This window comes from Oncorhynchus tshawytscha, linkage group LG13 (genome assembly GCF_018296145.1).
Source record: "Oncorhynchus tshawytscha isolate Ot180627B linkage group LG13, Otsh_v2.0, whole genome shotgun sequence".
NCBI lineage: Eukaryota > Metazoa > Chordata > Actinopteri > Salmoniformes > Salmonidae > Oncorhynchus > Oncorhynchus tshawytscha.
Window position 1 is genome coordinate 4,786,770 of NC_056441.1, and position 10,930 is coordinate 4,797,699.

Here is a 10,930-nt window from a genome sequence, read left to right on the forward strand (position 1 = left end):
CTGGCTGTGAAACTGCACAACGTCATAAGAAATTGAGGAGAGAGGCTTTGAGCCGAAATGGCATTGAGCTCTAAAGCTTTGTGTTAGTTCTGAATGAAAGGAACTGAGCCTGTTTGAGCTAAAATGACTGAGTGTTGTTTCCAAGCTTTATGGCAATACTTCTAAAATGCAGTGCATTCAGAAAGTATTCAGACCCCTTGACTTTTTCCACATTTTGTTACGTTACAGCCTTACTATAACATTGATTACATTTTCCCACTCAAATCTACACATAATACCCCATAATAACAAACCAAAAACAGGTTTTTAGAATTTTTTGCAAATGTAAAAAAAATCTATATATAAAAAAAAACCTTAAATATTACATTTATATAACTATTCAGACCCTTTACTCTGTACTTTGTTGAAGCACCTTTGGTAGAGATTACAGCCTTGAGTCTTCTTGGGTATGACGCTATAAGCTTGGCACATCTGTATTTGGGGAGTTTCTCCCATTCTTCTCTACAGATCCTCTCAAGCTCTGTCAGGTTGGATGGGGTGTGTCGCTGCACAGCTATTTTCAGGACTCTCCAGAGATGTTCGATCAGGTTCAAGTCCGACTTCTGGATGAGCCACTTAAAGACATTCAGAGACTTGTCCCGAAGCCACTCCTGCGTTGTCTTGGCTGTGTGCTTAGGGTCATTGTCCTGTTGGAAGGTGAACCTTCACCCCAGTCTGAGGTCCTGAGTAGATTTTTATCAAGGATCTCTCTGTACTTTGCTCCGTTCATCTTTCCCTCTTTCCCGACTAGTCTCCCAGTCCCTCCCTCTGAAAAACATCCCCACAGCATGATGCTGCCACCACAATGCTTCACCGTAGGGATGGTGCCAGGTTTCCTTCAGCCATGACGCTTGGCATTCAGGCCAAAGAGTTCAATCTTTGTTTCATTAGACCAGAGAATCTTGTTTCTCATGGTCTGAGTCCCTTAGGTGCATTTTGGCAAACTCCAAGTGGGCTGCCATATGCCTTCCTTCTGGCCACTCTTCCGTAAAGGCCTGATTGGTGGAGTGCTGCAGAGATGGTTGTCCTTCTGGAAGGTTCTCCCATCTCCACAGAGGAACTCTGGAGCTCTGTCAGAGTGACCATCGGGTTCTTGGTCATCTCCCTGACCAAGGTCCTTCTCCCCCGAGTGCTCAGTTTGGCCCGGCGGCTGACTCTAGGAAGTGTCTTAAAATTCTTCCATTTAAGAATGATGGAGGCCACTGCGTTCTTGGAGACCTTCAATGCTGTAGAAATTCCCCAGATCTGTGCCTCGACACAATCCTGTCTCGGAGCTCTACGGACAATTCTTTTGACCTCACGGCTTGGTTTTTGCTCTGACACGCACTGTCAACTGTGGGACCTTATATAGACAGGTGTGTGTCTTTCCAAATCATGTCCAATCAACTGAATTTACCACAGGTGGACTCCAATCAAGTTATAGAAACATCTCAAGGATGATCAATGGAAACAGGATGCACCTGAGGTCAATTTCAAGTCTCATAGCAAAGGGTCTGAATACTTATGTAAATAAGGTATTTCAGTAAAACAAAAAAAACAAAAAAATTACAAATATTTTTTGCTTAGTCATTATATTGTATTGTGTGTAGATGGATGAGTAAAATGTAACAAAATGCACTGTGTTGTTTATTACATCTGATATATTGTTTTTAGGAGAGACAGGAAGTTCTACACTCCCAGTAGCAACTATGAACTATTGTTCTTCCTCTGTTTATCCACATACTGATCCATACTGGTGTCTTCATTTGGTCTGAATATTCTGTATTTTTTCCCTTTCTATTGTTGAATGGTTTTTACATCTCATTATCTGTCCCCTACAATCTTCTATTTGACCCTCATCTCCCTCATTATCCCATGACCCTGCTCCATCCTTCCATAATGTCCACCCCTCATCTCCCTCTTCTCCTCATCCCCCTCCCCTCATCCACCCTACCCTCATCCCCTCATCCCCCCCTCTTCTCCTCATCCCCCCCCTCCCCTCATCCCCCTCCCCTCATCCCCCTCCCCTCATCCCCTCTTCCCCTCATCCCCCTCATCCCCCTCTTCATCCTCATCCCCCTCCCCTCATCCCCCCCCTCTTCTCCTCATCCCACCTCCCCCTCATCCCACCTCCCCTCATCCCACCTCCCTCTCATCCCCCTCTTCCTCTCATCCCCCTCTTCTCCTCATCCCCCTCCCCTCATCCCCCTCCCCTCTTCCCCTCTTCCCCCTTCCCCTCATCCCCCTCTTCCCCTCATCCCCCTCTTCTCCTCATCCCCCTCCCCTCATCCCCCTCCCCCTCCCCTCATCCCCCTCAGGATGACAAGAAGCTTCCTCCCCCACTACCAAAGAAGCCAGCTGGGGGGGTGAGCGGCAGTCTCCGTGCCGACAGCGTCAGCGACCTCTCAGTGGAACGAGGGGTAGGAGGAGGCGGAGGGGTGCTGGTGATGGCCCGCAGCGGGGGTGTGGGACGGGCCGTGCCTGTCCGGGAGAAGTCCTTAGACCTGGGGGACAGACAGAGGACGGAAGCACGCAGGAGACTGCTCCAGACCAAGAGGTCCTCTTCCTTCAGACAGAACTCAGCCACGGAGAGCGCAGACAGCATCGAGATCTACATCCCAGAGGCTCAGACCCGGCTCTGAACATGGAGATACAGCCCTTTATCCCAGTGAACAGAACCGACCTGACGCCTGGGACAGCCTAAATATAGAGATATAGCTAGCTATCCCACCCTAGAACGACCACAACCATTAAGATCCACATCCCGGGGGCTCAGACCCGGTTCTGAACACTGGAACCAACTAAACGTGGAGATACAACCTATTTTCTGAGGATCCTAGATCAACCAAAACTCTCCCAAGTTCCATACACTGATTCCCCCCTCTCCCAATGACGATATAGGCCATACTGACTTTCTCAAGCCTTCACTGTTGGGGGATGCTGGGTCCCATCGTCATGCCATTCCAAGGACGAGGCAAGACAGAAGGGGAGAGCCATTTGTGCCCTGGAACTTTGAATCCCCAATAAACAAACACAAACAATCTGTAGCGAGAATGATGACTACGGGATCACAGTTGACTCCACACACACATTTATTTCCCTCATCTTAGTCGGGGGGGAGAGAGAGATAGAGCTGTAAAATACAGTGACAGTCACTGAAAGGTGTAGTCATGCAATAGTAGCATGTCTGTGCATGCCTGTCCACCTATAGCGTAGCCTAGCCAAGCCTGGAATAGCCTAGCCTATCTTAGCCTCAGCTCATCTTAGCCTCTTAGCCTATTTTAGCCCATCTTAGCTCATCTTAGCTCATCTTAGCCTCTTAGCTCATCTTAGCTCATCTTAGCCTCTTAGCTCATCTTAGCTTATCTTAGCCTCTTAGCTCATCTTAGCTCATCTTAGCCTCTTAGCTCATCTTAGCTTATCTTAGCCTCTTAGCTTATCTTAGCTCATCTTAGCCTCTTAGCCTCTTAGCCTATTTTAGCCCATCTTAGCTCATCTTAGCTCATCTTAGCCTCTTAGCTCATCTTAGCTCATCTTAGCCTCTTAGCTCATCTTAGCTCATCTTAGCCTCTTAGCTCATCTTAGCTCATCTTAGCCTCTTAGCTCATCTTAGCTCATCTTAGCCTCTTAGCTCATCTTAGCTCATCTTGGCCTCTTAGCTCATCTTAGCTTATCTTAGCCTCTTAGCTCATCTTAGCTTATCTTAGCCTCTTAGCTCATCTTAGCTTATCTTAGCCTCTTAGCTCATCTTAGCTCATCTTAGCCTCTTAGCTCATCTTAGCTCATCTTAGCCTCTTAGCTCATCTTAGCCTCTTAGCTCATCTTAGCTCATCTTAGCCTCTTAGCTCATCTTAGCTCATCTTAGCCTCTTAGCTCATCTTAGCTTATCTTAGCCTCTTAGCTTATCTTAGCCTAGCTTCCATCTTCACAGGAAATAAGGGCTTCACAAATCTCAACCACTCTTGTGGGCATGGAGCAGATTCTCCCTCTAAATGGCCACTCAACATCACCCAAGGCTCTAAGGTAATCTCAATATCAACTAGCTACCGTTCGACGTCATTTGGCTAGTTGGCTACATCCTCTGAAGACTGTGTTAACACACACTCACTCAACATTCAACTACGGATGACATTTAACCTACATGCCTCCTACACATGTCCCAGTCAACACTCATTCACCTAAGGTTTTATTCTCTCACGACTCCTTCCTATTGGCCCGAGCATCCATCAATCTACCAGCTGTCTGGGTAGCAGTTTGAAGGAGAGTGTGTTTTTCCTCTTTTGTACATCGTTTTGAACGATGTTGTTCACCAGCTATCTAGTGTGGCACGGTATACTTGACAGCCAGAGAACATCACAAACAAACAAAAAAACCTTGAAGCTGTTTTCTTTTTTTAGATATTCCTTCTGAAGTGTAAAAGGTTTGGCAGTGGGTGGGTGGTATGATTCTTTATTATTTTTTTTTCGTTGAGTTTTAGAGTTTTTCAGAATATTGAAATTTCACAACAGGGGATCCTTTTTCACTGTGAGACAATGGCACCCCCTGGTGGCCAAAGGAGAATCACAGAATCACTGTCAGAGGAGGAGGGTGTGTGGGACTGGGGAATATCGGCCTCATAAAAACAGGAGACCAAAAAAAGTCTTATGTACTTTTTAGATATATTACATTTCCAACAAAAAATGCTTTTTCCAGATTGGATCGCCAAGCAAAATGGCAAAATGAATCGAAGAGCTGCCAAGGGCCCCAGGCGATTTCTCTGCCTGTCAGCTTCCTCCTCCCTCTATGTAACTTCAGCACAAGACCCTTCCAACAGAGAGAGGGATTAACTCTTTGCTCTCCTTTCACCCCCCCCTCTCTCTCTCTCTCTTCCTGTCTCTCAATTCAATTCAAGGGGCTTTATTGGCATGGGAAACATGTGTTAACATTGCCAAAGCAAGTGAGGTAGATCATATATAAAGTGAATATATAAAGTGATATAAAGTGAAATAAACAATAACAATTAACAGTAAACATTATACATACAGAAGTTTCAAAACAATAAAGACATTACAAATGTCATATTATATATATAATATATACAGTATCTCTCTCTTTTCCTCTTCCCCCCTCTCTCTCTCTCTCTCTCTCTCTTCCTGTCTCCCTCTCTCTCTCTCTTCCTGTCTCCCTCCCTCTCTCTCTCTCTCTCTTCCTGTCTCCCTCTCTCTCTCTCTCTCTCTCTCTCTCTCTCTCCTCTCTCTCTCTCTTCCTGTCTCTCTCTCTCTCTCTTCCTGTCTCTCTCTCTCTCTCTCTCTCTCTCTCTCTCTCTCTATTCCTGTCTGTCTGTCTCTCTCTCTCTGTCTCTCTCTCTTCCTGTCTCCCTCTCTCTCTGTCTCTCTCTCTCTTCCGGTCTCCCTCTCTCTCTGTCTCTCTCTCTCTTCCTGTCTCCCTCTCTCTCTCTCGCTCTTCCTGTCTCTCTCTCTCTCTCTTCCTGTCTCCCTCTCTCTCTCTTCCTGTCTCCCTCTCTCTCTCTCTTCCTGTCTCCCTCCCTCTCTCTCTCTCTCTCTTCCTGTCTCCCCTCTCTCTCTCTCTCTCTATTCCTGTCTGTCTGTCTCTCTCTCTCTCTCTCTCCCTCTCTCTCTGTCTCTCTCTCTTCCTGTCTGTCTCTCTCTCTCTCTATTCCTGTCTGTCTGTCTGTCTCTCTCTCTCTCTCTCTCTCTGTCTCTCTCTCTCTCTGTCTCTCTTCCTGTCTCCCTCTCTCTCTGTCTCTCTCTCTTCCTGTCTGTCTCTCTCTCTCTCTCTTCCTGTCTCTCTCTCTCTCTTACTGTCTCCCTCTCTCTCCCTTTCTCTCAGAAGCCTTGACATGTGTTGCCTATACAGTGAAATCCAGTCTAATTCACTAAAACCTTCCTCTCCAGAATCTTTTAAAACATAATTCAATGTCCCTTCTCTTTTCCCCTCTAAAAAAAGAGAATTGGAACGAGGGACGGAAACAGAGAGAAGGCACAGTACCATACAGTAGGCTGGGTGGGTCACATGGTCTTATCTGTCTTCAATAACAAAGGAATTATTGATGACTTTTTTTGCCCTGGAAATTTTTCAAGGGGCTCTGAAATACTGTGGATTTGAGAAAAAAAAATTGAATTTAAGAGACAAAAACGAAAAAAAAAACAAAAAAAAGATTTCCCTCCAAGCCGTGTGTTTGCACCCGCAATTATGGGTGACATTTTGCGATGAACAAGGGCTGCGTTTTGCAGTGTGTGTGTTGATTTGTATTTTTGAGCTATATACTTGAAGCCCAATTGTGAGGTGATTCTGTTATCATGACCTGGCTATTCCTTTTAGTATAATCAGAAAATGTAATGAGCTGAAAATGTCATATTTAATGTGAGATGTATATTTTAGTATGTTATTTACCTACATTTCTAGATTAGTAGAGATGTAAAGGAAATACACAAAGAAAGATGTGGAACTATAACTATAGTAATATAAACTACAGCATTGTGTAATATTACAGATATTTGGCATATCCAGAAGTCATTTTTCAAATGTGATTAATTAATGTGTAGGAGTGGTATGGTCCAATTCACAGGGTATAAACGATTTAATTAACATGTTGGAGTGGTATGGTCCAATTCACAGGGTAGAACTGATTAATTAATGTGTAGGAGTGGTATGGTCCAATTCACAGGGTATAACTGATTAATTAACGTGTAGGAGTGGTATGGTCCAAATCACAGGGTATAACTGATTAATTAACGTGTAGGTATGGTGGTATGGTCCAATTCAATTCAGGGAATAACTGATTAATTAATGTGTAGGAGTGGTATGGTCCAATTCACAGGGTATAACTGATTAATTAACATGTTGGAGTGGTATGGTCCAATTCACAGGGTAGAACTGATTAATTAATGTGTAGGAGTGGTATGGTCCAATTCACAGGGTATAACTGATTAATTAACGTGTAGGAGTGGTATGGTCCAAATCACAGGGTATAACTGATTAATTAACGTGTAGGAGTGGTATGGTCCAATTCACAGGGAATAACTGATTAATTAATGTGTAGGATTGGTATGGTCCAATTCACAGGGTATAACTGATTAATTAACATGTAGGAGTGGTATGGTCCAATTTACAGGGTATAACTGATTAATTAATGTGTAGGAGTGGTATGGTCCAAATCACAGGTTATAAATGGTATCTGCTATTTGGCAAATATGATCTTTATATCAATAATCCAACCCCTCTCTCTCTCTCTCTGTCTCTCACTCTCACACTCTGTCTCTCTGTCTCTCTCTTCCCAACTCCATGTGCCTAACCAGCTAGATGTTGGGGGTTTTCTTGTAACATACTAAAGGTTTATACACAAATATGTCAATATTCTGGAGAGAAATATTATGGAACAGTATGTGGTTTAGTTGAGTTAGGCAGAGGTCTATCTTTCCTTTAGATAACGCTGTAGTCCTTTTTAGGACGCCCAGATCTGTCTCTCTTTTCCCCCATTAGTTTAACCACAAGCCAGACTGATATATATCTCAGGGCCTTTTTCCCATTTTGGAGACTCTTCAAATATCATTAAATTGAAAACTTTTATTTCTCCACTGAATAACGTACCACAGGCTGGGATTCAAATCCGTGTTCGGGGAGATTCCATTCACAGTAAATGCCTGCATATGCTCCATAGGAAATGTCCTTCATTAAAAGGCTGCAATGCTTGTAACCCCAAACGCGGATTTGAATTCCACCTGAGTTCCAAACGTTCCCCTGCATCCCCTAAGATATTGCGTTAAGCGTTGAAACCTCTCAAGACAAAACAAGACAAAACAAAAGCACAAAGACAGAAATCACTGCACCTCTTTCCACTGTCAATGATTCTCCTGAAGACAGTTTTTCCTAAGGGTTATCTACTGGAAGCACGAGCACGACACGCAGAGGGATGTTTCACTCAGCCTCGGATCAGCCTCGTCATATTTTAACACTCCGCTTTCATCCCGCTGGTTATTCTTTCAAAGGGAGTAACAACGTCAAAATGAATCATGGTATAACTTGGCCTTCGTGCCTTTTAAACAGGTCTGTTAAAACACATTTTCTGCAGATGGATGCAACTGCCATAGACTGCCAACTGTGTGATAGACTATCAACTCCTCTACTCTGTGATAGACTGTCAACTCCTCTACTCTGTGATAGACTGTCAACTCCTCTACTCTGTGATAGACTGTCAACTCCTCTACTCTGTGATAGACTGTCAACTCCTCTACTCTGTGATAGACTGTCAACTCCTCTACTCTGTGATAGACTGTCAACTCCTCTACTCTGTGGGATAGACTGTCAACTCCTCTACTCTGTGATAGACTGTCAACTCCTCTACTCTGTGGGATAGACTGTCAACTCCTCTACTCTGTGGGATAGACTGTCAACTCTTCTACTCTGTGGGATAGACTGTCAACTCCTCTACTCTGTGGGATAGACTGTCAACTCCTCTACTGTACATTTGATTCGCTGGACCTTCCTAGGTTCTACCAGACTAAGACTCACTCTTGAACAATGAGCCTGGGTTCAACCAGACTGAGACTCACTCTTGAACAATGGGCCTGGGTTCAACCAGACTGAGACTCCCTCTTGAACAATGGGCCTGGGTTCAACCAGACTGAGACTCACTCTTTTAACAATGGGCCTGGGTTCAACCAGACTCCGACTCACTCTTGAACAATGGGCCTGGGTCTTACCTCCAGGTTCACACTGGGTCAATTGCCAACTCTGGATACAGCACAAGGACAAACAAGTGGCCAGTTTCATCCCCCTACAAATGTTCAAACATCATTCAAACTACCAGTACCTCAATTTCTAGCAGTATCTTGAACCCTGACCTTAGTCACACGTCCTTACAATGGTGAAGCCAAGAACATACTCCACAATAAGAAGGGAGGTCGCAGTGATTGAACCCTCTACTGGGTCTACCTGGTCATCTGGTCTCAGAGTACAGGCACAACCCTGACAATCACAGACAGATAGATGGCACAGCAGCCATGGGAGGAGGGTGTTGTGTCCTGGTAGCACTGAAGAGCTTGAAGCTGCGTGCGCGTGGGTGTGTGTGTGTGTGTGTGTGTGAGTGACCACACTGTGACGTCCACCTCCAGCAGGCTCAATGACAAACTCCCTCGAAACCATCATGACATGGGTCAGAGATTACTGAGCAATTACAAATACCCTGCCTACCCCTACCACGTTAATACCCTGCCTAACCCTACCATATTAATATCCTGCCTACCCCTACCATGTTAATACCCTGCCTACCCCTAACATGTTAATACCCTGCCTACCATGTTAATACCCTGCCTACCATGTTAATACCATGCCTACCCCTACCACTTTAATACCCTGCTTACCATGTTAATACCCTGCCTACCCCTACCATATTAATACCCTGCCTACCATGTTAATACCCTGCCTTCCCTACCACATTAATACCCTGCCTACCCCTACCACATTAATACCCTGCCTACCATATTAATACCCTGCCTAGCCCTACCATGTTAATACCCTGCCTACCACATTAATACCCTGCCTACCCCTACCATATTAATACCCTGCCTACCCCTACCATATTAATACCCTGCCTACCATATTAATACCCTGCCTACCCCTACCATATTAATACCCTGCCCTACCCTGCCTACCCCTATATTAATATCCTGCCTACCCCTACCATATTAATACCCTGCCTACCATATTAATACCCTGCCTACCCCTACCACATTAATAACCTGCCTACCCCTACCACATTAATACCCTGCCTGCCCCTACTATATTAATACCCTGCCTACCACATTAATACCCTGCCTACCCCTACCATATTAATACCCTGCCTACCCCTACTATATTAATACCCTGCCTACCACATTACTACCCTGCCTACCCTACCACATTAATACCCTGCCTACACCTACCATGTTAATACCCTGCCTACCATGTTAATACCCTGCCTACCATGTTAATGCCCTGCCTACCATATTAATACCCTGCCGACCCCTACCATATTAATACCCTGCCTACCACATTAATACCCTGCCTACCCCTACCATATTAATACCCTGCCTACCATGTTAATACCCTGCCTACCCCTACCACATTAATATCCTGCCTACCCCTACCATGTTAATACCCTGCCTACCCCTACCACATTAATACCCTGCCTACCCCTACCATGGTAATACCCTGCCTAGCCCTACCATGTTAATACCCTGCCTACCATGTTAATACCCTGCCTACCATGTTAATACCCTGCCTACCCCTACCACATTAATACCCTGCCTACCATGTTATACCCTGCCTACCCCTAACATGTTAATACCCTGCCTACCCCTACCATATTAATACCCTGCCTACCATGTTAATACCCTGCCTACCCCTACCACATTAATACCCTGCCAACCCCTACCACATTAATACCCTGCCTACTCCTAACATGGTAATACCCTGCCTACCCCTACCATATTAATACCCTGCCTACCACATTAATACCCTGCCTACCCCTACCACATTAATACCCTGCATACCATATTAATACCCTGCCTACCCCTACCATGTTAATACCCCGCCTACCATATTAATACCCTGCCTACCCCTACCATATTAATACCCTGCCTACCATATTAATACCCTGCCTACCCCTACCACATTAATACCCTGCCTACCCCTACTATATTAATACCCTGCCTACCACATTAATACCCTGCCTACCCCTACCATATTAATACCCTGCCTGCCCCTAATATATTAATACCCTGCCTATCCCTACCACATTAATACCCTGCCTACCCCTACCACATTAATACCCTGCCTACACCTACCATGTTAATACCCTGCCTACCATGTTAATACCATGCCTACCATATTAATACCCTGCCTACACCTACCATGTTAATACCCTGCCTAC

At 44.9% G+C, this 10,930-nt stretch overlaps 1 protein-coding gene across 1 annotated transcript in view; it reads left to right on the top strand.

Moving 5' to 3' along the window:
- The window catches only part of LOC112239631 (disks large-associated protein 3-like), a 313,170-nt gene extending 309,796 nt beyond the window's left edge, over nt 1–3,374 (top strand). Inside the window, exon 14 of the mRNA XM_042295067.1 lies at nt 2,337–3,374. Within this exon, the coding sequence (XP_042151001.1) occupies nt 2,337–2,660 (324 nt within the window). The 3' untranslated portion in view covers nt 2,661–3,374. The remainder of the gene's footprint in view (nt 1–2,336) is intronic.
- The last annotated feature ends 7,556 nt before the right edge of the window (nt 3,375–10,930 follow it).